Source organism: Morone saxatilis, unplaced genomic scaffold, assembly GCF_004916995.1.
Source record: "Morone saxatilis isolate NCDOM2014 unplaced genomic scaffold, NCSU_SB_2.0 Contig1, whole genome shotgun sequence".
NCBI lineage: Eukaryota > Metazoa > Chordata > Actinopteri > Moronidae > Morone > Morone saxatilis.
Window position 1 is genome coordinate 19,865,609 of NW_023339651.1, and position 22,646 is coordinate 19,888,254.

General features: G+C 33.5%; 1 protein-coding gene across 2 annotated transcripts in view; it reads right to left on the bottom strand.

Annotated features, from left to right (window-relative positions):
• Positions 1-1,094: 1,094 nt before the first annotated feature.
• The window catches only part of LOC118331654 (putative uncharacterized protein MYH16), a 65,064-nt gene continuing 43,512 nt past the window's right edge, over positions 1,095-22,646 (bottom strand). For both annotated transcript variants that reach the window (XM_035666730.1, XM_035666723.1), the window contains exons 17-23: positions 5,101-5,293; positions 4,814-5,017; positions 4,402-4,527; positions 4,149-4,319; positions 3,072-3,272; positions 2,840-2,986; positions 1,095-2,690 (exon numbers count right to left, since the gene is read on the bottom strand). In XM_035666730.1, the coding sequence (XP_035522623.1) occupies positions 2,538-2,690; positions 2,840-2,986; positions 3,072-3,272; positions 4,149-4,319; positions 4,402-4,527; positions 4,814-5,017; positions 5,101-5,293 (1,195 nt within the window). In that variant the 3' untranslated portion in view covers positions 1,095-2,537. The remainder of the gene's footprint in view (positions 2,691-2,839; positions 2,987-3,071; positions 3,273-4,148; positions 4,320-4,401; positions 4,528-4,813; positions 5,018-5,100; positions 5,294-22,646) is intronic.

The following is a 22,646-nucleotide window of genomic DNA, read 5'->3' on the forward strand; positions in this document are numbered from 1 at the left end:
CATAGCGGACCCTGCCAGAAGAGGACCTGCTCCCTCTGTAAATAAAAACAGCTCATTCTAAGGTGACAAAAACACAACAATTCCTATATTCTGGTGATTATACACTGAAAACATACCTATAGATATTATATTCCATTTCTGCCAGTAGAGCCTGCTAAATGTTACACACTGGACCTTTAAATATGCACATAATAACTACATACATTATGTTAAAAGAGGCTAAAGTTGACAGGTCTTGAAAAAAGACACCACCTTTAAACTATTTAAATATCTCTCTTATTAGAGCCCCCAAAACACACACTTTACAGGCTACGGTTGCTAAGCTATGATTGTCACATATACTGTCCGGGGTCGGGGTTTAGCTAAAGATCAATTTCTGGGGACGTAAATCACAAATATTCACATCTCTTAAAAATATCTGGAATCTAAAACTGGAGAACACTCATTTATTCCCGCCTGTGTTTTACTTCATTCCTAATAAGAATTAAAAATCAGCCAATTGCACTTTATACCCAAATGATTTTTAATATACTGTAAGTTGCTGTTCCTATGAAAGTGATTCTAAAGAGAACTTAATTGTTACACATTGTATTACTGAAGTTGGGAGTGTTGTGGTGATGTTCACAGGGAGCCTGGTGTAAATATGTAGGATGTGTGATTTGCAATGAAAAGAAGCAGTTGAGTGAAGGATGTAAAATACGGTAAATAGTAGAATCTTACTCAGACATATGATATACAGAAATTTGGTACTGATAATATATGATACGTGCAAAGTGTTTTATATGCAATAGAAATAACAGTCCTCTGAAATATTCTACAGTTTTGGAAATAAGTCAATTGCTTCAGTTGGATTCAGCCTGCAGAGGCTAAATGTTGTACAAAACGCTCTTTTACCACCGTGTCTTGTCCAGGATTACTGCTTAGTATTACTTGACTATTGAGAGAACAGGATTGAGATGCTTTTGTACATTAACAGCTAAAGGTTGGCAATTTTCATTAATAAAATGAAAATGTGTATCTTATGTCATAACATGTTCCTCTCTGGTTTGTTTTTTCTATGAACACGAAATTTGAAAAAGCAGGGGAAAAACATGTACTAATGAAAAAAGTCTTTTATTTCCTAAAAAACACTTTCACATTCAACAATAAAATGGTTTGGCCAAGCCTTGTTACAGGTTCAGGCAGTGATAATAAAGATGTGGTTAAAAGTTCAGACAGAGATACACTTTATCAGATAGTTCACATAAAAGACATTGACATTGCATTTGTTATTATTGACCTAAAATAACTTGTGTTTTTATGGCACTTTGTTGCATATCTTACTTGGTAACACTTTATAATAAAGGTTGGATTTAATACATTTATAAGCCATTAGTTACTGATGAACTAATCATTTTATATATTTATATATGTGAAATATTAACTCATATGCAATATATTGTGACACAGCATAATGCTGAAAGTTTGACCAGTTAAAACTGGTTTGAACCAGCGGACTGTATTAATCTACAGGGTTTCACATATTCTGCTCACATGTAGGAAATACTGGCTACACACAGTATTCAGTACATGGAAATGTAGCTTATAGCTTTAAGTGTGTTGAGTTGTGTTTGAAATATCACGGTTAGGAATCAACAAAAGCTAACTTGTTAACCCAGACTTCTGGGCTAACCTGCTAGCCTAGCCTTGTTGCCTAAAATATTTCCTTACATATTTGCTAGCCTCGTTGTTCTACTGTGCTAGCTAATAGAACATTTTATTAAACTTAAAAGGAATATGATTTTTTTTTTTTTTTTTACCTCTACCCCTTTGCAGTTGCAAAACATTTAGCTAGCTAATAGTATACAGATGAGGTTTTATCTGATTTAGCTAGGTAGCATTTACTGCAGTTTTAGCTTCCCTGTTGTTAACTTAGTGAAGGTGAGGCCTAATTTTATACATGTATTTATCAATAGAAAAAGTTTCATATGTTTGTCTTAGTTTATTTTTCACAGTGTGAACAGAGGCAACATTGTTGAGACAGCGGGTTGCGGCACACGGTGCATTTAAAAATGGTGAATACTTTAGGTTGTAGCTTCAAACATGTCTGTAATGACTAACAGTAGATGAATGATTTGTTAATGATGTTCATAATTAACTGACACCTTATAAATGACTGCTAACTGGTCGTTGTAATAAAGTGTTACCTTAAGTGGGGTTGTAGAGCACTTACAGTTTTCCATATTCAATCTGTTTTTACATACAAATATTACATAATGAAGAGGATACAGAAGTGTTTTGGATTAAAGCTGGAGTGTGTTATTAAAGCTGTGATCGTACAGACTGCAGTCATAACAAAGAGAGGAAGGCACGAGTAAACTGTAGAAAAATTCAATAGAAATGTACAGTATACACAAACAGGTGACAGCGAATGGTTGACCTGAATGTGCTGTGAAACTGCAGGTTCAGCCTCTCTCATGTTTCAGACTTCATACTGTACCATGTTCACATCAGAGCCAGAATGATGTAGCACCTGGAGAGAGTCGCAGAAGGGGTTCCTAGTCAATCATGAGCTTCTTGAGGGAGTCGAGATACGCTGGGATGAGGGAGCTGACAGACTCGTTGTCATCGTTGAGGATCTTCTCCCCCCTGCCCTCTGAGCCCACAGAGCTGGGAGACCGGACCAGGCCGGGGTAGGGAGTGCTGTAACCCTGGTGGAACAATCAGATACAATGACTTGGAGGGTTAGCATTAAATCCTAACTCTATATAATAACAACTTTAGACCATATTTGTCACAACAGAGTCATGATCTTGTATCAAGTCGGCAGCTGATGGTCTGGTGGATGGATGTTACTTACAGAGGAGTAGCCCTTGCCGAAGCTGCCTCTGTTCTTGGTCCTGATCTTGGTGAGTGCTGACTCAGCGATGTCAGCACGCTCCTCAGCGTCGTCCAGCTCATGGACGGTCTTCCTGTACTTCGCCAGGTTCATGTTAGCTTGTTCCTCCTGCATCAACAACAGTGATCAGAACAGACAAGAATTTCACGGAGTATGTCAGATTTTGAGTAAGCAAGAGGGCGAGGTGACGTACAGCCTCCTCCACTTGTCTCTTGTAGGCCTTCATCTTGTTCTGCAGCCTCTCCACCAGCTCCTGCATCCTCTGCTGGTTCTTCTGGTCCTCCTCTGACTGAAACAGCAGCTCCTTCAGCCGACGCTCGTTCTTCCGCAGCGTCTTCACCGTCTCAGCGTGCCGCTTCTGCTCCGAGTCCAGCTCCAGCTCCAGCTCCTTCACCTGCACACAGACACGCAACAGCAGCTTCACCTCTGGTCCTTCAGCAGATGGTACTTAATGTGTGCTTACATTCATGAGGACACATTTATTTGTTTTTTTCAGGAGAACTGTCCTGAGTCATTTCACCTAGATATGTTTCTTAAAGGAAGTGATCTAATCTACAAACAGGGTCAGAAGTTAAAATGATACTATACCTGGTTAACAGGACCAGTATGTAGGATTTAATTGCATCTAGCAGGAAAGCTGCAACTGTTTGAATACAGCTCATCCTTAAGCTATAAGTGTATAGCAGAAACTAACATAACACTCAGCCACATAACAGCAATAACTAGGTACAATGTTAGAATAAAATCGCAGTGTTCCTTTAAATGCCACAGGGTACATACACAAAGCAAATAGAGGGGGGTCACTAGGGGCCTACAGCTCATTTATCCCTCAAGGCCCCCACACAGGTTAATCCGGCCCTGGACTATACTCTATTTTCTGTCCATTGCATGTTGATTTGTGTATATTGTATTTGTTTCCTCAAAAGAAATGACAACAATAGAGATGCTTGCTGCTTTACATGAAATCACCTGAGAATGATCAAACATACTGTGAGCTTACTACGGTACTTATCTTCAGGTAATACATATTGAAGTAACTGTTTGGAAGTGTTCTGAAGTACACTAAAATTCAGTACAGGAACAACTATTTTTTATATTTCATATCTTATATTTTATTTAAGTGAAAATTTGGGCCTAATAGTTGTGCTAAAAAAAAAGGTCAAAGGGGTCAGCGGCATCATGAATATTATGTAGATGTAATATTTAGCTCTGAAGCAAAGTGTTAACAAACCAGCTGGACTGACCGACTGACACCTTCGTGACTCCGTACCTTTCCCTCCAACTTCTGGATGATCTTCTTGCCTCCTTTCAGAGCCATCTGCTCGGCCTCGTCCAGCCTGCTGCTCATGTCTTTGATCTGAGCCTCCAGACCCTTCTTCACTCTCTCCAGGTGGAGCGTGTGCTCCTGCTCCAGACGCAGCTCCTCCCCCACTCGCGCCAACTGGAAGAGTTACGCCGTCCATTAAGAATACATTCTTTCAGTTAACTGAACATGTGTTACACTTCGCTGTACTGTCTTTTACCTCACAGCTGGCCTTCTTGATCTTGTCTGTGGATCCCCTCAGCTCTACCTGCAGCTCCTCGTGCTCCTGCTGCAGAGTCTGGAGATCCACCTCCAGCTTCCTCCTCCCGCTCAGAGTCGACTGGAACTGTGCACACGAGAGGAAACATTGAGACAGTCATCAGCCAAGTTTGATTCGTTTGATTAGCTGCTGTTTCTGCAGGACCCGGAAGCAAAGAGACTCTATCAGGGTTTCTGCAGGTTTCAACAAGTTAAATTAAAGACTTTTTAAGACCAGTATGAATGTAATTTAGGACCTAAAAAGTCTGAAGGGTAAATCAGTATTAATCAATATACAATTTTTCCAAAAACACATTTAAAAGTGAGACAGTAGACTTTTTAAGACCCTGTGGACACCCTGCATTATGTATCACCTGGTTGTTAAGGTCACAGTATTTCTCGTTGGCCTCCTGCAGCTCAGTCTCCAGGGCCTTACGGGCCCTCTCTGCGCACTCCAGGGCCGCACGAGTCTCCTCCCCCTCGCTGACCAGCAGGGCGCAGCGTCGCTCCAGGGCTGCCTGCTCCTCCCTGCGCTCCTCGTGGCTCCGTACCTCCTCCTCCAACTGAGCCTGCAGGTCCTGGGACAGGGGACAGTAACTCTGTAAGTATGTCTCTGAGGAAACCAGACCATACAAAATAATACTGCATCTTATCACCAGACCTTGATCTGCTGCTGCATCTTCTTGCTGTTCTTGCTGAGCTCCGCATTGTTCTTGGTGAGCAGGTCCACCTGCAGCTCCAGGTCGTTGATGTCAGCCTCCAGTTTCTTCTTCAGCTTCAGTCCCTCTGCCCTGCCCTTCACCTCCACATCCAGACTGGCCTGCAGGGACTCCAGCGCCCTCTGGTGGCTTTTTCTGAGGAGAGGAGGAGAGGGTTGGATTGTAACAAAGACTATAACAAAGTGCATGTTTAATTAATGCAGAGACAGTACAGCAGGGTTTAATGACACAGGCCTTACCTCTGAAGATAATGTACTATTACTTTGTGGAAGGAATATAGGGAGATAAAGGACAGGATGAAAAACAATGAGAGTTAGAGAATTACAGAGCATTAGTGCTGAGGGAAATTTATAGAGCACTTTCCAAGACACACAAAATGTTTCCAAAGTTAGTTAAATAAGACAATGACGACTCTTAAGCATGCATTCTGGTTTTAAAGCAACAGTTAATTCGGGGAAATATATTTATTTGCTTTCTTGCTGAGAGTTAGATGAGAAAATCGATACCACTCATATCTGTCCATTAAGTATAAGGTTACAGCCAGCAGCCAGTTAGCTAAGCTTAGCTTAGCTTAGAGACTGGAAACAGGGAAACGGCAAACAAAACAAAATCTGAATGAGCTTTAGAAGTGTTTGAAGGTGGATTTTTCTTCCAGGCTTGCTGTTTTGCGCTGGTTCTGTCTTTATGCTAAGCTAAGACAATCGGCTACTTGCTGTAGATTCATATTGAATAGAAAAATAAGACAGTGGTGTCAATTTTCTCATCTAACTCTAGGCAAGAAAGCAAATTCTTTTTCAACCCCCAAGCTCAAAAAAAAAAAACCTGTGGCCCAAACCCCACCAGGCTTTCAACGGGCCCCTTTCCTTCCCCCCTTTTGCCCCAACCCTCTGTTTTTGTTTACAAAACCCTGGCTTCCTGTTGCGGGGGAAGGTTAACCCCACCGAGCAAAACTTCGGGGCCTTTCATCAAATGGGCTCAAAAACCTCCCGCCAAACCAAAAACTTGGACCTTTGGGGTCAGAAAAACCAGGCTTTTCCTTCCGGAAAATCAAGGCGACCAAAAACCCCAAACCCCCAAACTCCACTTTCCCCAAAATTTCACATTTGCTTTAACAGGGGTTCAGTGGTCCCAAAAAAAGAGTCTTTTTTCCTTTTTTTGGCTGGAAAAAAAAAAGAAAATTTCAATTTTTTCTTCGTTTGCACAAAAAGAAGCCAATTGAAAGGGAAAGGTGGAGTTGTGGGGTTCTTTCTCTTTTCAAGTTCTGGTTGGGCATAAATGGCCAAACATAAATGTTTTTTTTTTTTTTGGCATATGTGTTGCTCTCTAAGTTGGTCCAATTTTTTTTCCATTTTTCCTTGGGCCTCCAAGTATTTGAATTGGAGGCGGGTCTTTCCCCCCAAAACAAGCTACATTTAAAAAAAAACAAAAAAAAATTTTCAAAGGTTCTATTTTTTTGGCCGGTTTTTACCAATTAAAATAAAGAATTGGGGGTGAAGTTATGGACATTGAAAATGAAAATTTGGGAAAGTTGTTTTTTACAACAGAGGGCAAAAAGAAAATCCATTAAAAAATTTTGTCCAAATTTTTTAAAAAAGGTGCAAATTGTTTTAAAACTGCAGGTTAAAAGCTAAAAAAAAACCAAGCTCAAAAAATTAAAATTTTGATGAAAATGTTTACCAAAACAAAAAACCAAGTTTTTGTGTAAAAATGGCATTTTTTAAACCAGGGCAAAGGGGAACTCCCCCTTACGGACATTTATACTTTTGTAAAAAAAAAAAAAGAAATTGTTGTTTTGTCATGGTTTTTAAAACAATTTTTTTTTTAAAAGTTTTTTGTTTGTTTTTTGTTTTTTAAACCCAAAAAAAAAAATTAGGGGCCGAATTTTTATTTTCTTTAATTTTATCAAATTGCCAGGTTAAATTTTTTTTTTTAACAACAATTTTTTTTAAAAGCAAGTTGGGGTTTTTTCTTTTGGCTTTTAAAAAACCCTTGGAAAAAAAGGGAAAGGTGAAAAAGGGGTCCAATTGTTTTTTTTCTTTCCTTCCTTTTTAAGGGCTGTTTTTTTTTTTCTTTTTCTGGGCTTCCTTAAAGCAACTAACCCCAGGTTAAAAAAAAGGGATTTGCTTATCCCACCTTTAAAATTCTTAAAAAAAAAGGATCGGTTTCTAAAATTGTTTTTTGCCTTGTGTTTTTTGCCTCTGGTTTTTTGCTGGGGGGCAAGGGGTTTTTAAAAGTTTTTGTTTAAACCAGTTTAAAAGTTTTTTTTAAAAAAAAAAAAAGGAGCTTTTTTTTGCTTAAAAAAAAAAGGACAGCCCAACCAAAAACTGTTGTTTTTTTTTAAAAAAGATTGCTGTTTTTGAAATTGAGGGAAACTGGGGAGAAAAAAAAAAAAAAAAAACATTTTCAAAAAAAGGATTTGAAAAAGCTTTTTAAAAAAAAGAAAAAGCTAAAAAAAAAAAACTTTTTTTTTAAAATCGAAAAAAAGAAGGGTTGAGGGGGGTGGGTTTTATTTTTTAATTTTTTCTCTTGGTTTGGGTTTTGTCAAACTTATTTTTTAAGTTTTGGGGAAACCCTTTGGCCACAAATTTAAACCAAAAAAAAAAACAATTAAAGTCATTTTGAAAAAAAACCTGTTGTTTTTTTCATTAATAAAAAAAAAAATTTATTTAATGGGTTTTTTTTGGCAGGCTTTTTAAAATTGGTTTCTTTTATCTTTTTGGTTTTTAAAAAAATTTTTTGGAAATTTAAAGATTGAAAAGAACTTTTCTTAGTTTTTTTGCAAGTCTAAAAAAAAAACTTTAAAAAAAATGGAAAATGTGGTTTCAGGAAAGGCATTTTTTCCGTTCCTTGAAAACGAGGTTTAAAAAAAAAAAAAGAAAGAAGGGTTCCCAACTTTTCAAAAAAAGGAAAATAATTTTGAATGTTTCATGTTTTCTTTGTATTTTTGTCTTTTTTTAAAAGATTTTACATTTTAAACCGGGTTTTGAATATTAAACCTTGGAACATTTTGTGGCTTTTTTCTTTATGTTGTTTTTGGTGTTTTCTTTTGAAAGTTTTTTGAGTTGAAACAAAAAAAAATCTTTCCACTGCAAAACCAAAAAACATATTTTTAAGGGTTGTTTTTGTGGGTGTTGTTGTTGTTGGTGGTTTGGCTTGTTGTTATTTAAGAGTTTTGGGGCTAAGCATTTTTCCAGTTTTTAGGGGGAAGGAAAGGGAAAAAAAAAAAAAAAAAAAAATCCCATGGGAAAAAAAAAAAAAAAAAAAAAATCCTCCTTCTTTCTGTTTTTTTCCTTTCCTTTCCTTCCGTTTTTGTTGTCTGTTTTGAGAAAAACAGGAGAAATTTTTTTTTTTTCCCAAAAAATGGGGGATTTTCTTTTCTCCCAAAAACTGGAAAAAATTTGCTTAGCCAACTTCTTTAAACCAACACACAAACCAAACCACCCAACAACCACCCAAAAACACCAAAACCTATTATGTTTGTTGCAAGTTTTGGGAAAAAAAGAATTTTTTGTTCAAACTTTCAACTTCAGAAAAAAAAAAACCACATTACACATTAAAAAGAAAAAAGCCCAAAAACAAAGTCAGGGTTATTTTCAAAAAAAAACCGGGTTAAATTTTTTTGTTTTTAAAAAAAATCTTTTAAAAAGACAAAAAAAAATTTACAAAGACAATGGAAACATCAAAAATAAATCCCTTTGAGTTGGGGGGAAAAAAAAAAACCCTCTTTTCTTTAAAAAACCTCGGGTCAAGGGAACGGAAAAAAAATGCCTCTGAAACCACATTCAAATTTAAGTTAAAAAAAGAACCTTTTTGGCCAACTAGAAGTCTTTCATCTTTTTTAAAAATCCAAAAATTTAAAAAAACAAAAAGGATAAAGAACCAATTTTTAAAAAAAAAAAAAAGGCTTTGGCAACCCATTTAAATTTAAATTTTTTAAAATATTTTGAAAAAAAACAGGTCCAAAAAAAAAAAAATTTTGGACTATTGTGTTAAAATTTTTGTGGGCAAAGGGGGGTTTCACTTTTAAATAAAGTTGGAACCCAAAAAACCCACAAAAAAAAAAGGAGGAAATTTTTATTACCCCAAAAACCCCCTTCCAAAAAAAAAAAAAAACCTCTCGCTAAAAAAAAAGGGTTTTTTTTTTTTAAGCTTTTTTCTTAAAGCCTTTTCCAAATCTTTTGAAAAAAATTTTGTTTTTGGCCTCCAAAAAAGTTTTTCCCTTTCAAAATTTCCAAAAAAAAAAAAAACAGGCAATTTTCTTAAAAACAAAAAACAAGTTTTGGTTTGGCTGTTTCTTAAAAGGCAAAAAAAAAAAAAAAGCTCTTTTAAAACTAAAACTTGTTTAAAAAAAACACTTAAAAAAAACCTTTTTGCCCCAAGCAACAAAAAGAAAGAAAGGCCAAAAAACCAAAACAGCAAAACAAAAAAATTTAAGGGGGGGAAAAAAAAAACGAATCTTAGATAAAAAAAAAAAAAAAAAGGTGGGAAGCAATCTAAAACTTGTTTTTTAAAAAAAGTTGCTTTTAAAAAGAAGCCAAGAGAAAAAAAAAAAAAAAAAACAAAGCTAAAAAAAAAAAAAGGAAAGGAGAAAAAAAAAAAAAACCAATTTGGGGGAAAAAAACTTCAACTTCTTTCAGGTAAAGCCCCAGGAAAAAAAAAACCAAAAACAAAAACCTTTTGTTAAAAAAAAATGTGGTTTTTTAAAAAAAAAAATAAACTTGCAAATTGGATAAATAAAAAAAAAAAAAAAAGGAAATTTAAAAAAAAATCGTGGCCCTATTTTTGTTTAAAAAAAAACCCCCCAAAAACCAAACAAACTTTAATGAAAAACATGGCCAAAAAAAAAAAAAAAACACAAAATTCTTTTTTTTAACAGTTAAAAAAATATTTTTTGGTTCGGGGTTTTTTTTAGGGGGGGGTCCCCTTTTTTTTTGCCTGTTATTGCCAATTTTTTTTTTTTTTTAACAAACAAAAAAAAAAACTGTTTTTTTGTTGGTTTTTAACAATTTTTTCAATCATTTTAAGAAATTGAAAGCCTTTGTTAGGCTTTACTGCAAGAAAACATTGCAAAAAAAACCTAAATGGGAAAAACGAATTTTAATTTTGGGGAAAAAAAATCTTTTTTGCTCTGGGTTTTTGTTTTTTTTTTTTTACACTTTTTCCAAAAAAATTTTTCCAATTTTTCAAATGTTCCAAATTTTACCTTCCCAACCCCCATTTTCTTTTAATTAAAATGGTAAAAAACCGGCCCCAATTAGAAACTTGAATTTTTTGTTTTTTTTTTTTTATTTGTAGCTGTGGGGAAAGACCTTCCAAAAATTTCATTTTTTACTTTTGAAGGGGGCCCAAAGGGGACAAATGGAATGGGGGACCAACTAAGAAAGAAAAAAAGCCCAACCATTATTTTGCAAAAAAAAAAAAAAAAAAAACATATTTGGTTGGCATGTATGGGGGCAACAAGGAAAACTTTTTAAAAAGAGAAGACCACAAAAACTTCCCCCACCTTTTTTTTTCCTTCATTTTGGGGCTCTTTTGTTGCAAAAAAAAAAAACGAAGATTGGAAAATCTTCCAAAGGCAGGGAGGGGACCTCTTTGGGAACCACTGAACCCCCTGTTAAGCATGGTTTGAAATTGGGAAGTTTGAAGTGGGTTTGTTGGGGGTTTTTGGTTGCTGAAATTTCCGGAAAAGGAAAGCTTGTTGGGGAACCCCAAAAAGGGTCAAGTTGTTTTTCGGAGGGTTTTGAAAGCCATTGAAGTGGAAAAAAAGGGGGCCGAAGTTTTTGCTCGGTTGTTTTAAAAAAAAAAAAACCCTTCCCCGCACAAAAAAAAGGAGCCACAAAAGGCGTGTTTAAAAAAACACAGAGGGTTTGGGGCAAAGGGGGAAAGGGGAAGGGCGTTTTTTGGAAAAAAAGCTGTGTGGGCCAAACAAAAAAAAGGTTTTTTTTGGAGCCTTGGGGGTGGAAAAAAAAAAAGAGGAGGGCCCCCAAAAGTTTTTTTTTGAGTATCAAAATTCTGTTTTTTTTCCCTTGTTTCTTTGCCTGGGAAGGGTTGTGTTGACGGGCTGTGGGGCCTTTTTCATTGGTTGGGCTTATGAAGGGAAAGGCCTTTGAAAAAAGGACTTCCAGTTTTTTTTTTTTTAAACCAAAAAGAAACCAGGTCCTCAAAAAACAAATTTCTACGGGGGCTTTGTTTCCTTTTTTTTAAAAAAGCAGCTTGTTTTTAAAAAAAAAAAAAGGAATTCGGTTGGTTTAAAAAAAAAACAAAACAAAAAGGTTGTTTTAAAACTTTTTTTTTAAAACAAGAAGCGGGGGCTTTGGCTTGTTTTTTGGTTTTTTTTGCACGTTTAAAAAATGGCGCCAAATTTAAATTAAAAAAAAAAAAAAAAAACTCCTCCTCCATGTGTGGCAATGAGCGTTGAGAAGGGGCCTTCTCTTCTTTTTTGACATTCATTTACAATTAGTAATTTTCTTCATATATTTTATTTTTTGTTTTGAAATTTTTATTATTGCAAAAAAAACAAAATGTATTTTTTTTTTTTTATTAAATTTCCCCTTTTGATTTTTTTAAAGGTTATTCAAAAGTTTTTATTATTTACTGCGTTTTTTAAAAAAAACTTTGGTATTAAAAATGTTTTTATTAATAAACTGGTGGAAAAAAGGTCAAGTTGGCCAAAAAAAAAAGAATTTATAGTGTGTTGATTTTTCCAGAATAATAATTTTAAAACTGTTTTAAAATTATTAAATACAGTGCTGTAATTAATGTATTATATAAACAAGGTTGTTTTTTGGATTTGTTATTATTTTGATGGCCTTTTGTTAGTTTAATAATTGGAAACTAATTAATATTTGTTTTTTTTTAAAAATTAAAAAAAAAAAAAAATAACCAAAAACATTTATTTTAACAATTTTGGCTTTTTCTTTTTCCCCATTGGGAGGAAACATCAAACCCTTTGGAAAAATCAAAAACATTTTTTTTTCCCCACCATAAATTTAAGTTTGTTAAAAGTTGCAGGGCCCTTATTTTAAAAATCCAATAATTTAATTATTATTAAAACAAAAAAAGGTTTTTTGTTTTGTTTAAAAATTGTTAAAAAAAATGGGGTCCAAAAAAAATGTAAGTTTTGGACCAAAAAAAACCCCACCAGGGAAGGAGAAGGGAAAATTCAAAAAAAAAAAAAAAAAAAAAAAAAAAAAACAAAAACGTTCTTTTCCACTCAAAAAAAAGCTTCTTTACTGAAAAGGCTTCTGAAAAGCCATGGGTTTTTGTCTTACAAGCAAATTTTTAAAATCTTAAAAACTTTTAATTAAGGTGATTTTAAATTATTTTTCACTGTTGGGTTTGTTTTACAAGTTTTGTTTTAAAAAGGGCTTGCCCCCAAGTTAAAAGCAAAAAAAAAAAAATCAAAATTTAAATTGCCAAGCTTTTAGGGGCCCATTTAAAAAAAAAAAACCAGGCTCCGGCTAAAAATCCTCTAAATCTTATAAAAAAAAATATTCAAAAAAAAACAAAAAAAAAAATTTCTCCTTCTAAAAAAAAAAAAGCAAGCATGTCTTTGAAAAACCTCTGTTTAAGGAATTTGTTTCGCAAGTGGGAAAAAAAACCAGGAAGCGTTTTTAAAAAAAAGATAAAAAAAAACTTTGCCCCAACCAGGGGAAAAAAACAAAAGGGGGAGTTTCACTGAATTAATTAAATTTTTTTTTTTGGGACTTGTTGTGACCCCAAAAGCAAGCTAAAAAACCCCGTTTTTTTTGTTGGGGGCTCCGAATTGGGAAAACACCAAGCTTTTTTACTCTTTCCTTGACTTTCTTTGAACCTTTTTTCAGGGAAAAAAAAAGACAAACTTCCCCTTTGTTGGGCTTTTGTTTCAAATCACCAACTGGAAAATTCCCCCTTTTGGGGGAAAAAAATAAATTTTTTTTTCCTGTTCCTTAGGAGGGTCGACTGCTTTTGGTTTTGGGGGTTTCAAAGAATTAGATTGGAAAAAGTCTTTTCTTGCCTTTGGAAGGTTTAAACTTTTTACCAAAAGTGGAAGGGGGTTTTTCAATCAAAAAAAAACACATTTTTTTTTTAAAAAAAAAAAAAGTTTTAAAATTTTTTTTTAAACAGGCTTTTTTTTTTTATTTTGGCCTTTAATTATTAGTGGAACCAGAAAAAAAAGGGCTTGAGGACAAAAGAAGAAAATCAGGGGGAAAAGGTGGGCAAAAAGAAGAAAAGGAGGAAATTTTTTTGAAACATGCCAAAAAAAAGCAAAAGAAGAAGAGGGGGGCGGCAGGTGTCGAATTTCGAAAAAACCCCTTGCCCCCACTTGCAAAGCAAAAAAAAAGGGACTCCCCAAGCCCCTCGGTTACACGGTCGGCCCCAAAAAAGCTGCTTTGACCCCAACTTTGAAAGATTGCAAAACAACAAAAGAAATTTTTTAAAGTTAATGACAAAAAAAAACAAAAGAAGAATTTTTTGAAAGGCTTTTTTTAAACCTGCCCCTGTCTTTTCAAACGTAAAAGAAGGGGGAACTTGTAAAGTTGAATTTGCTATTGTTGACCGTATTTTTTTTAAAAGACTTTCCTTCTTTCCAAGTGTGAGTTGGGGGGGAAAGGTATAACAAAAATTAAAAGCAAAATTCAAATGTTTTCTTGACTTTGCAGCTGTAAGGATCAGTTCCGAAACCACCCACTGGTTGAACCATAAGAAACCTAAGAGGTTAAAAAAGCCTGTGTTTGTTTTTAAATTGAAAAAAAGGTTGGAAAAATCAATTTGAGTAGTTGTTAAAAAAAAGTTGTGTTTTTGAAAGAAAGATGTAATCAAAAATTTTCTGGGGAACTGCTGCTGCTGTTTTTTGGGGCAGGGTTTGAGAAAAGGCAAAAGAAAAGGAAAAAGGCACGATTCTAAAAAAACCAAAGAAGGAAAAAAAAAAAAAAAAAAAAAAAAAAAAGACACTGGGATGGAGTCTCAAAAGCTTTTTTGGAGAGAGAGAAGAGACCGGAGAACTGGAGGGGGAAAAAAAAGGCAGAGGGGGGTTTCAAGCCGGCCTGCACAAGGTGAAAAAAAAAAAACCATTTTATTTTTAAACCAGAAAAAAAATTCCGAAAGGCCACAGAATAAGGTTTGCCAGGAAGGCGTGAGGTGTTGGAACGAAGACAAACCCTTTTTTTTTGCTTTTAATCTTTTGATTTGATGAAAGAATTTGAAAAAAAAATTGGGAGAATATTTTCCGGGTTTGGGCAAGTTGTGCTGGAGTGCCTTTTGGTTGTACCCCCAAAAGTTTTTAAAACAGTTTGGCTTTTAAAAACAGAAGACCATTGACAGACAGCACCAAAACTTTGGTAAGAGTCTTTACATTGTTTGCAAAAAAGGCTTGCTCTAACTTAAAAAGATTATTGGAAGGATTTAAAATTTCTTGGAGGAAAAGTTGGTTTTTTGCATTGTTGTTAACTTCCACCAACATTCTGGGAACAAAAACGCAAGAAAAAAAGCAAAGAAGAAAGGAATTGATATTTTCCTGGTGTTGGTTGTTGCCTTAAAAAAAGAACAGTTAGGAAAAAAAGTTTGTGTTTTAATCTTGTGGGGAGGAATTAAAAGAAAACCCAAAAATAGAAGGGCTTGTTGCCCGAAAACCAAAACCCGGGGCCCCAACGTGTTTTAAAACAAAACGAAAAAAAACTTTTTTTAAAAAACCAAAGCCCTTTTTTTTTGTGTTGTTGGAAATTTTGGGGGGGGGAACCGAAAATGGGGAAAAGGTGAAAAACCAAAGAAAAAAAAAATGCGGAAAGGAGGGGCTGAGAATTGCAAAAAGCGTTTTTCTGAAAAAGGCGAAGGGGACCTGGGGAGGGGGAAGGTTTTCCTCCGTTTCCAGTCCAAAGAAAAGCTTTCTGGGCTGTGTCTCTTGGAGGAAAAAAAAAAACGGGAACCACAGGTTGATTTGCCAGATTTGGCGGAAAGCTTGGAAAAGCGAAGGCAAAGGTTTTTGGCCGAAAGGCTTCTGCAAAAAAAAGCGGGGGGTCAGGGCCCCCCAAAACTGGGAGGAAAAAAAAAGAAAGAAAAGGGCAAAAAAAAAGGGAAAAAAAAAAAACCTGGAGGATTGGGGGAAAGGGTGGGAAACGAGGCCTGGGCCGCTTTTTCTTTTCTTGGGGACCCAATTCTTTTTTTGGCAAAAAAAAGAAAAAAAAAAAAAAAAAAAAAAAAAGCCCAAAAGGGTTTTATCGGAGGTCACCAACGTTTAGTTTTTGGGAAGGGTTTTTTTTAAAAAAACCCCACTGGCCTTGCTTTTAAAACAAAAAGACAAGTTTAAAAAACTTTTTTTTGGCTTTATGTGGAACTGTGGAGTGTAAAAAACAAAAAAAGAAAGAAAAACTTTTTTGCAATTGTTTTGGCGGCTTTGGGGTGTTTGTTGTTTTGGGGTTTTTTCCTGCCCAGACGTTTCCCTCTTTTTGAAAAAGGGCCAAAAGATTGGAAAAAGAAAAAAAGGCTGGGAAAAAAGGGAAAAAAAAAAAAGCAAGGCTTTGTTCAAGGGAAAGCCCAACAAGGGAAGAAGAAGACGAAAACCCTGCAAAAGAAAAAAAGGGCCCCCGCCCTGACTTTGAGCTTCAGGCGTTGGCCCCCAAAAAGGAAAAAACCAGGGACTCAAACAAGGTTATGTTTTGCAAAAAAGCCTTGTAAAAAAGAGGTTTTCAATTTTTTCCTCTTTTCCATGTTTTATTTTTTCTGGGAAAAGGCAGGTTTAAAACCGGCCAAAAAAAAAGGGTTTTTTTTCCTTAGAAAATTCAAAATCTTAAAAAAAAAACACATTCAACAATTTTTTGCTGATGTTCCTTTCAAAGGTTTTTGTTCTTGAAAAAGCCCAGGGTTTTTTTTTTGGGCCATTTTATTTTGCATTTTTTTTAAGAAAAAAAATTTGGGGGGCCCCAGAAAAAAAAACTCAATTTTCCAAAAATCTCCCAAAAAAAAAAAAAAATTTATTAATCGAATAAAGAAAAATTACTTTGTGAATTTAAAAAAAAAAAAAAAAAAAGCCAAAGGAATTTTTTAAAAAGTTTTTAGTTTTTTATTTTTTTTTTGTATTTTGGGCCCCAACGAAAAAGGGAACCCCAAGCTTTTGTGGGGGGGGGGAACGGAATCCTTAAAATTGTGCATTTCACAATATTTTAAAGGTTAAAAAAAGATTTGAGGGGGGGAAAATTTTTTTTGAGCTTTGCAAAAGTTTTCTTGAAAGATTTTCTTTTTGTGGAAAAAAAATCAGAACTCCTTAAAACTTGGCAAAATTTTGTTTTCACATTTTTTTTTGAGGAAAAAGGAAAAAAACATTTACACCAATATTAAAAAATTTGTAAATTTTTTTTTGCAGCTTGCAAAATTGCCCATTTCCCCCCACTAAAAAAAACCTCTGGGGAACCTTAAAAGCACTTTTTTTAAAAAAAAAAAAACATTTTATTTTTTGTTTAAAAATTTTTGAATTAAAAAACAACCTGAGGAGGTTTTGTTTCAAAGACAAAAAAAAAAAAAAAAAAAAAAAAAAAAAAAAGAGAACTGGAACATTGATTAAAAAAAGCTTTTAGGGTGTTTTAACGGGAAAATTGTTGCAGGGAAAACAAAAAAGGTTTTTTGGGAAAATCTTTTTTGGACTGGAAATTAAAAAAGATGTTTTGCCACTTGGTCCCCTTTCTAAAGCAAACTGGAAAAAGTTTTTTGTTATTTGTTTTTGTTTTTTTTCCCCAAAAAAACAGGGTACAAAAAAAACCCCACCAATTTCCTTATTTTTTTTTGGAAACCCTCTTAAAAAAAATAAAAAAAAAAAAAAAAAATCAAAAAAAAAAAAAAGAAAATTTTGTTTTTCTTTGGAGGATTATTTAAAGAGAAAAAAGGTTAGAAAAAAAAACTTTTTACAATAATTAATAAAAAAAAATAAAAAAAAATAAAATTTAAAACAAACAAAAAAAAAACGTTCCGGCTTTTAAGACCCCGTTTTCCCTCCCAAAAAAAAAAAAAAAAAAAAAGGGGAACCCCAAAAGAATTGTTTTTGAAATAATTTTAAAAAAAACATTAAACCTTTTTGGTTTCCTTTTTTTAAACAAAATTTTAAAAAAAAAAAAACTTCCCAAAACAAGGGGCCCTCTAAAAAAAAAAAAAAAAAAAAAAGAAATACTTTTTGCAAGAAAAGAAGGCTTTTTAATTTTTTTTCTTATTTTAACAAACTTTCCCCATTTAATTGCAAAAAAAAAAAAAAAAAACCCCCAAATTAAAGTTGTTTTTTCTTTTTTTAAAATTTTCCAAAAATTTTTTGTTTTCTTTTTTTTCAAAAAAAAAAAAAAAAACTTTTTATTGTGCCTTAGCTTTTTGTTTAATAAAAAAATACAGGGCTTTTTTTTAATTTGGTTTGTTTCCGACTTGAAAAAGCATTTTCAAAGGGAAAAAGAAAAAAACCTGAAAAAAAAAAAGAAAAAAAAAAAAGGAAGGAATCTTACGGGGGAAAAAAAACCAAGAAAGAAACATGTTTAAAAAGAAAAAAAACCAATTCTGTTTTTTTTTCAACTGGCTTGGAACGTTTAGTGCTTTGCTTTCACGAACGGGGTTTTTTTAAGAAAAAAATTTTTTGGAAGAAGCAAAATTCCCAAAACAGTTAATGAAAAAGAAAAGGGGCAAGCTGGGGAACAAGAAAGAACCAAAAAAAAAAATAAAACACAGACTTCTTAAACCCCTTGTTTTTCCAGAGATGACAAAGGAAAAAAAAAAAGTTTCTTGCCTTTAAGGGTTTTCCTTGGATTTATGTTATTTTTTTTGATTATTTTTATTAAAAAAAACTGGCCAAGATTGGAGTCCAAACCAAAAAAAAAGAAAGAGAAAAAAAGAAATTCAAATTTTAAAACCAAAAAATTGGGACAAAAAGGCAAAAAAAAAAAAAAAAAAAAAAAAAAAAAAAAAAAATTATGGCTTTTTTTTCTTTAAAAAAAAAAAAAAATGTTGTTATTTTTTGGTGTATTTTAAAGGCTGGCGCAAAGAAAAAACCCTTTGGGCATTAAAAAAAAGCCCCACGGGTGGGTTTTAAAAAAAAAAAACCCCTAATTTGGTAATTTTGGCTAATTGTTTTTTTAAACCCACTTTGGGGACAGTGATTTTTTTAAATCGGATTTTGCTGCTTGTGTTTTTTTTGTCCTTAAAAATTTTTCAAAATAAGGCTTGATTCTTAAAAATTTTTGGCAGAACGGTTGGGTCGGGCAAAAAAAAAAAAAAAGAAAAAATGGAAAGGAGCCGAAGAGCCAGAAAAAAAAAGCCAGCCAGGCTTGAGTGGCCCCCGCGGGCCAAAAAGGAACCCTTTTGCTTTTTTTCCCAAAATTTTCCCAAAAAAATTTGGAAAAAAAAAAAGAAAAAAAACTGAAAAAAAAAAAAACCAAACTGGGGATTTGAGGAAAAAAAGGTCCAAAAGGTTTCAAAGTTTTGTTGTTTTTTGTGTTTTTTTTTTCGAATTTTGGAAAAGTCTAAAAAAAAAAAAAAAAAATTTTTAAAAAAAATAAAATTTTTTCCCCAAAGTATTGTGCAAAAAAATTAAGTTTTTGCAAAAAAAAGGCCCTTTCCTTGCTCAATGGTCCCATACTGGGGGAAAACAATTTTGTTTTTCCTCCCCTCTTTTGGTTTGCGGGGGCTTGGCCAGTTTATAAAAAAGCAAAAAAAGGGCGGGGGTCAGCAAAAAAAAAAAAAAGCAAGGCCTGAAAGGCTTTTCGGCGGGCGGCCAGGAAAGTTGCGGAAAGGGTGCTGAAAAAAAGGAGCCAAGGCTGGAAGGAAAGGAAAAAGCAAAGGAAAGAAAGGCAAAAAAAAAGCAGGAAAGCTTTTTTTGCCCAAAAAACAAAAAAGGCTTGCCTTTTGTTCTCAAAAAAAAAACCTCCAAAACAAGCGAGGTTTGACGCCCAAAAAAAACTGGGAGGGAGGCCAAGGGGACATGGAAAAAAAATTCCGGGAAACCCCAACCAATTTTTTTCACCAAGGGCACGCCGGAATGAAAAAAAAAGTCTTTTGGGGGAAAAAGGAACCAAACCAAAGTGCCGTTTGTGTTGAATTTTTTTTTTTGGCTGGCCCAAAAAGTGTTTTTTCCCAAACACTTCACATTTTTTGGAACCAAAACTTTTTTTTTTTTTGGAATTGTAATTTTTCTCCAAAGGTTAAGGTGGCTCAACTAATTTTTTGTGTTGTTTGTTTTTCAACAGGGGGAAAGAAAAAAGCCTTTTGGGCAAAAAAACCAAAAGGCTCCAGGGAAAGGGCGGGGGGAGGGGGAAAAAGGGGGCTTGTGGGAAAAGGGCCACCCCCAAGCCAAAATTTTTTGTTCTTCCCCAAACTTTGGAAAGGAAAAAAACCAAAAAAAAACAAAAAGAAAAGGGTTTTTGCAAGGGAGAGGGTTTTTTTTTTTGGGGAGGGGACCTCTTTTGGCAATGGGAAACCTGGGAAAGAAAAAGGTAGAAGCTGGGAGGACAATTTTTTTGTTTGGTGTTTTTGAGTTTTTTTTGCCAAAAATTTTTGCAGTTTTGCCAATTGAAAAAACCAATCTCTTGTTGTTAAAATTCCTTTTGAGGCATATTTTGTTTTTTTCCCCGTTCGCCAAAGGGGCCCAGCAGCTTTCGGTTTTTTTTTCAAAAAAAGGCCCTTTCTTGGAAATTTTAAAAAAAAGGAAAAAAAAAAGCAAAAAAAAAGGCGGGGAATCCTTTGGGGAAAAAAAAAAAAAGAAAAAGCAAGCTCGAAGGGGGACTGGGAAAAAAAAACAAAAGAAAAGGTTTTGCGAGGGGGGGAAAGCTTTTGGTTGGCGAGGTTTTGAAGGGCTTTTTTTTTGCCAAAAAAGGGGAAAAAAGAAAAAGAAGCAAAAGGGGCAAAAAAAACACGCCAAAAAGCGGGAGGCTCTTTTTTTCAAAAAAAAAAAAAAAAACTTTCAAAAAAAAAGAACGGGGGCACCACGGGAAAAAGAGTTTTTCTCTTTTTTGGAGCAAAAAAAAAAGCTGGAAAAGGCCGTTTTTACCGCAAGGGGAGGGGAAACAAGGGGGCCTAAAAAACCCAAGGGTATTTTTTTTTTTTGGGAAAAAGAAAAAGTGGTTTTTAACATTTTTCTTTTTTTGAGGGTTGCTGAATGAATTTTCTTAAAAAAAGCGTTTTTTTCTTTAAAAGCAAAAAAAGAGGGGAAATTTTTTAATTTTAAATTTTTTTTTTTAAATTTAAAAAAATTTCCTTTCCAAATTTCCTTTTAAAGAAAACGGGTCTTTTGACTAGGGGAATTTTTCTTTTGTTTTGTTTGTTGGGGGCTTTTTCTTGTTTTCTGGACAAAAAAGAAAGGGAGATTTTTAAAAAAAGCTGGGGGAAAAACCCTTTTTTTTACCAAAAAAAAAGAAAAAAACCAAAAAAAAAAGGCTTTTCTTTTTTTTTTCCAAAAAGGGAAAATTTGGGGGGGAAGGGTTAAAAAAAAAAAAAGTTGGTTTCCATTTTTTTTTTGAAAAAGGCTCCAAGGGAAAAAAAAAAAAAAAAAGCAAAAAAAAAAGAAAAAGAAAAAGAATTGAAAAAAAAAAGAATTGGAAAGAAAAAGAAAAAAGGGAGTTTGGGCAAAAAGGGGCCTTCAAAAACTTGGGAAAAAAAAAAAAAAAAAAGAAAGTTTTTTTTTTTTTCCGGAAGGGGCCAAAAAAAAAGCTTTTTTTTGAAGGTACATTAAAGAAAAGCTGTTAGTTAAATTCTTGTGTGTTTAAAGCTGGTGGTATTTTTTCAAAAAGAAAAAAAGGCGTAGGGCGTTTTTGTTAGTTCATTGGTTTTTTTCCAAAGAGGGTTAATTAATGTGGGGCTATTTGTTTTTTCTTTTCCATTTTTTTAATTTTTTTTAACAATTTTTTCTTTTTTCCTTTTTCTGTCTTTCCTCCTTTTTTTTCATTTTTCTTTTCCAAGGCTGAGGGGAAAAGGGGAACCAAAAAAAAGGTTGGGCTTTTGGAAAGGCTTGCAAAAGGCTTGGAAAAAGTTGTCTTCATTGCTTTTTTTTAAAAAAAAAGGAAAAGAAACCTTTGGAGCCGCAAGGAACTTTTCAGGGAGGAAAAAAAAAAAAAAAGGAAGGAAAAAAAAGGAAGGAACCAGGAAAAAAAGGCCCACCAGGTAAACAAAAAAAAACCTTTCAAAAGGCTTTCCTTTCTCAAAATCCTTTTCATTTTTGTCCTTTCAAAAAAAGCCCTTTTTTAAAAGAATTTATTTTTAAAGTTTTTCAATCCCCACCAAAAAAAAAACCAAAAATCTTCCCTTTATATTTGCCAAATTGGCGTACACAAAAGGAAAAACCATAATTTTTATAAAACAAAGTTTTTTTGCATTTAACTGGAAAACTTTTCTTTTGGTTTGGCAAAATTCACATTTTGGGGAAAAAAAAAACCGAAAAATTTTTTCGCCTTTTTGCTTTTTCCATTCGGCCCTAAAAAAAAAAAAAAATAAAACCAAAAAAAAAAAAAAAAGAAAAATTCGGGAAGATTCTTTTTTGAATTTTTTTTTGTTTTAAAGGCTTTTTTTAGTTCTCGGTGGGGGCCCTTTTCATTTATACAAGGGAAAAAAAAAAAACTACCTGTTGTTTTATTTAAAAAAACTGGAAGGAAAAAAAATAAATTTTTTCAAGGCCTGGGAAATTTATTTTAAGTAATGTTTCTTTTCTTTAAAATTTTTTTTTTGTTTCCCAAAATTTTGGGTCTGAAAAAGCGAATGGAAAAAAAAAAAAAAAACAAAGCCCCAAAAAAAAACTTGTTTTTTTTTACAGCCATGTTGTAAAAAAAAAAGGCCGACCAGGACCAGGAAAAGGAAAAAAAAAAGGTTCACCCCCCAATTTTTTTTTCTTTTCACTTTTGCAAAAACTTGGGCTTTTTTTTTTTTCCCAAAATTTTCACTTTTAAAAAAAGGGAAAAATTTCATTTTTTTTAAAAAAAAAAGTAAAAAAAAGCCATTTAAAATTTTTTTCACATTCCAAGGCCTTGGCAAAATGGTCTTTGGCCCACCAAGGATTTTTCATTGAACTTAAAAAACTTTTTCTTTAAAAAAAAAAAAAAAAAAACCCCTTTATTTGTTCCTAAAAAAACCAAGCCTTTTTCCAAAAAAGTCTATTAGCCTGGTTATTTGAGTCCCAAGTTAAAAAAAACATTTTTTAAAGGGGGTTTGATTTCAAAAAAGCGTTTGCTGTTTTTTGGCTCCAAAAAAAAAAAAAAAACAAAAAAAAAGCCTTTTTCCCATTTAAAGGGCATTTTTGATTGTCAAAAAAAAGCTAAAAACTGCCCTCTCTTCCAAAAAAAGAACTTTTGGTCTTGAAGGGGGAAAATTTTAAAGTTTATTTTAAAAAAAAAAAAAAAAGGAAAGGTTTTCGGGTTCTAGGAACCTTTTGCTTCTTATTTGGGGAAAAAAAAAAAAAAAAAAAAAGTGTCCTGAATAAACTTCTGTTATGAATTTGGCGCCCTATACAAATTAAAATTGAATTGAATTTAATTAATTGTTTTGGGAAACAAGTTCATTT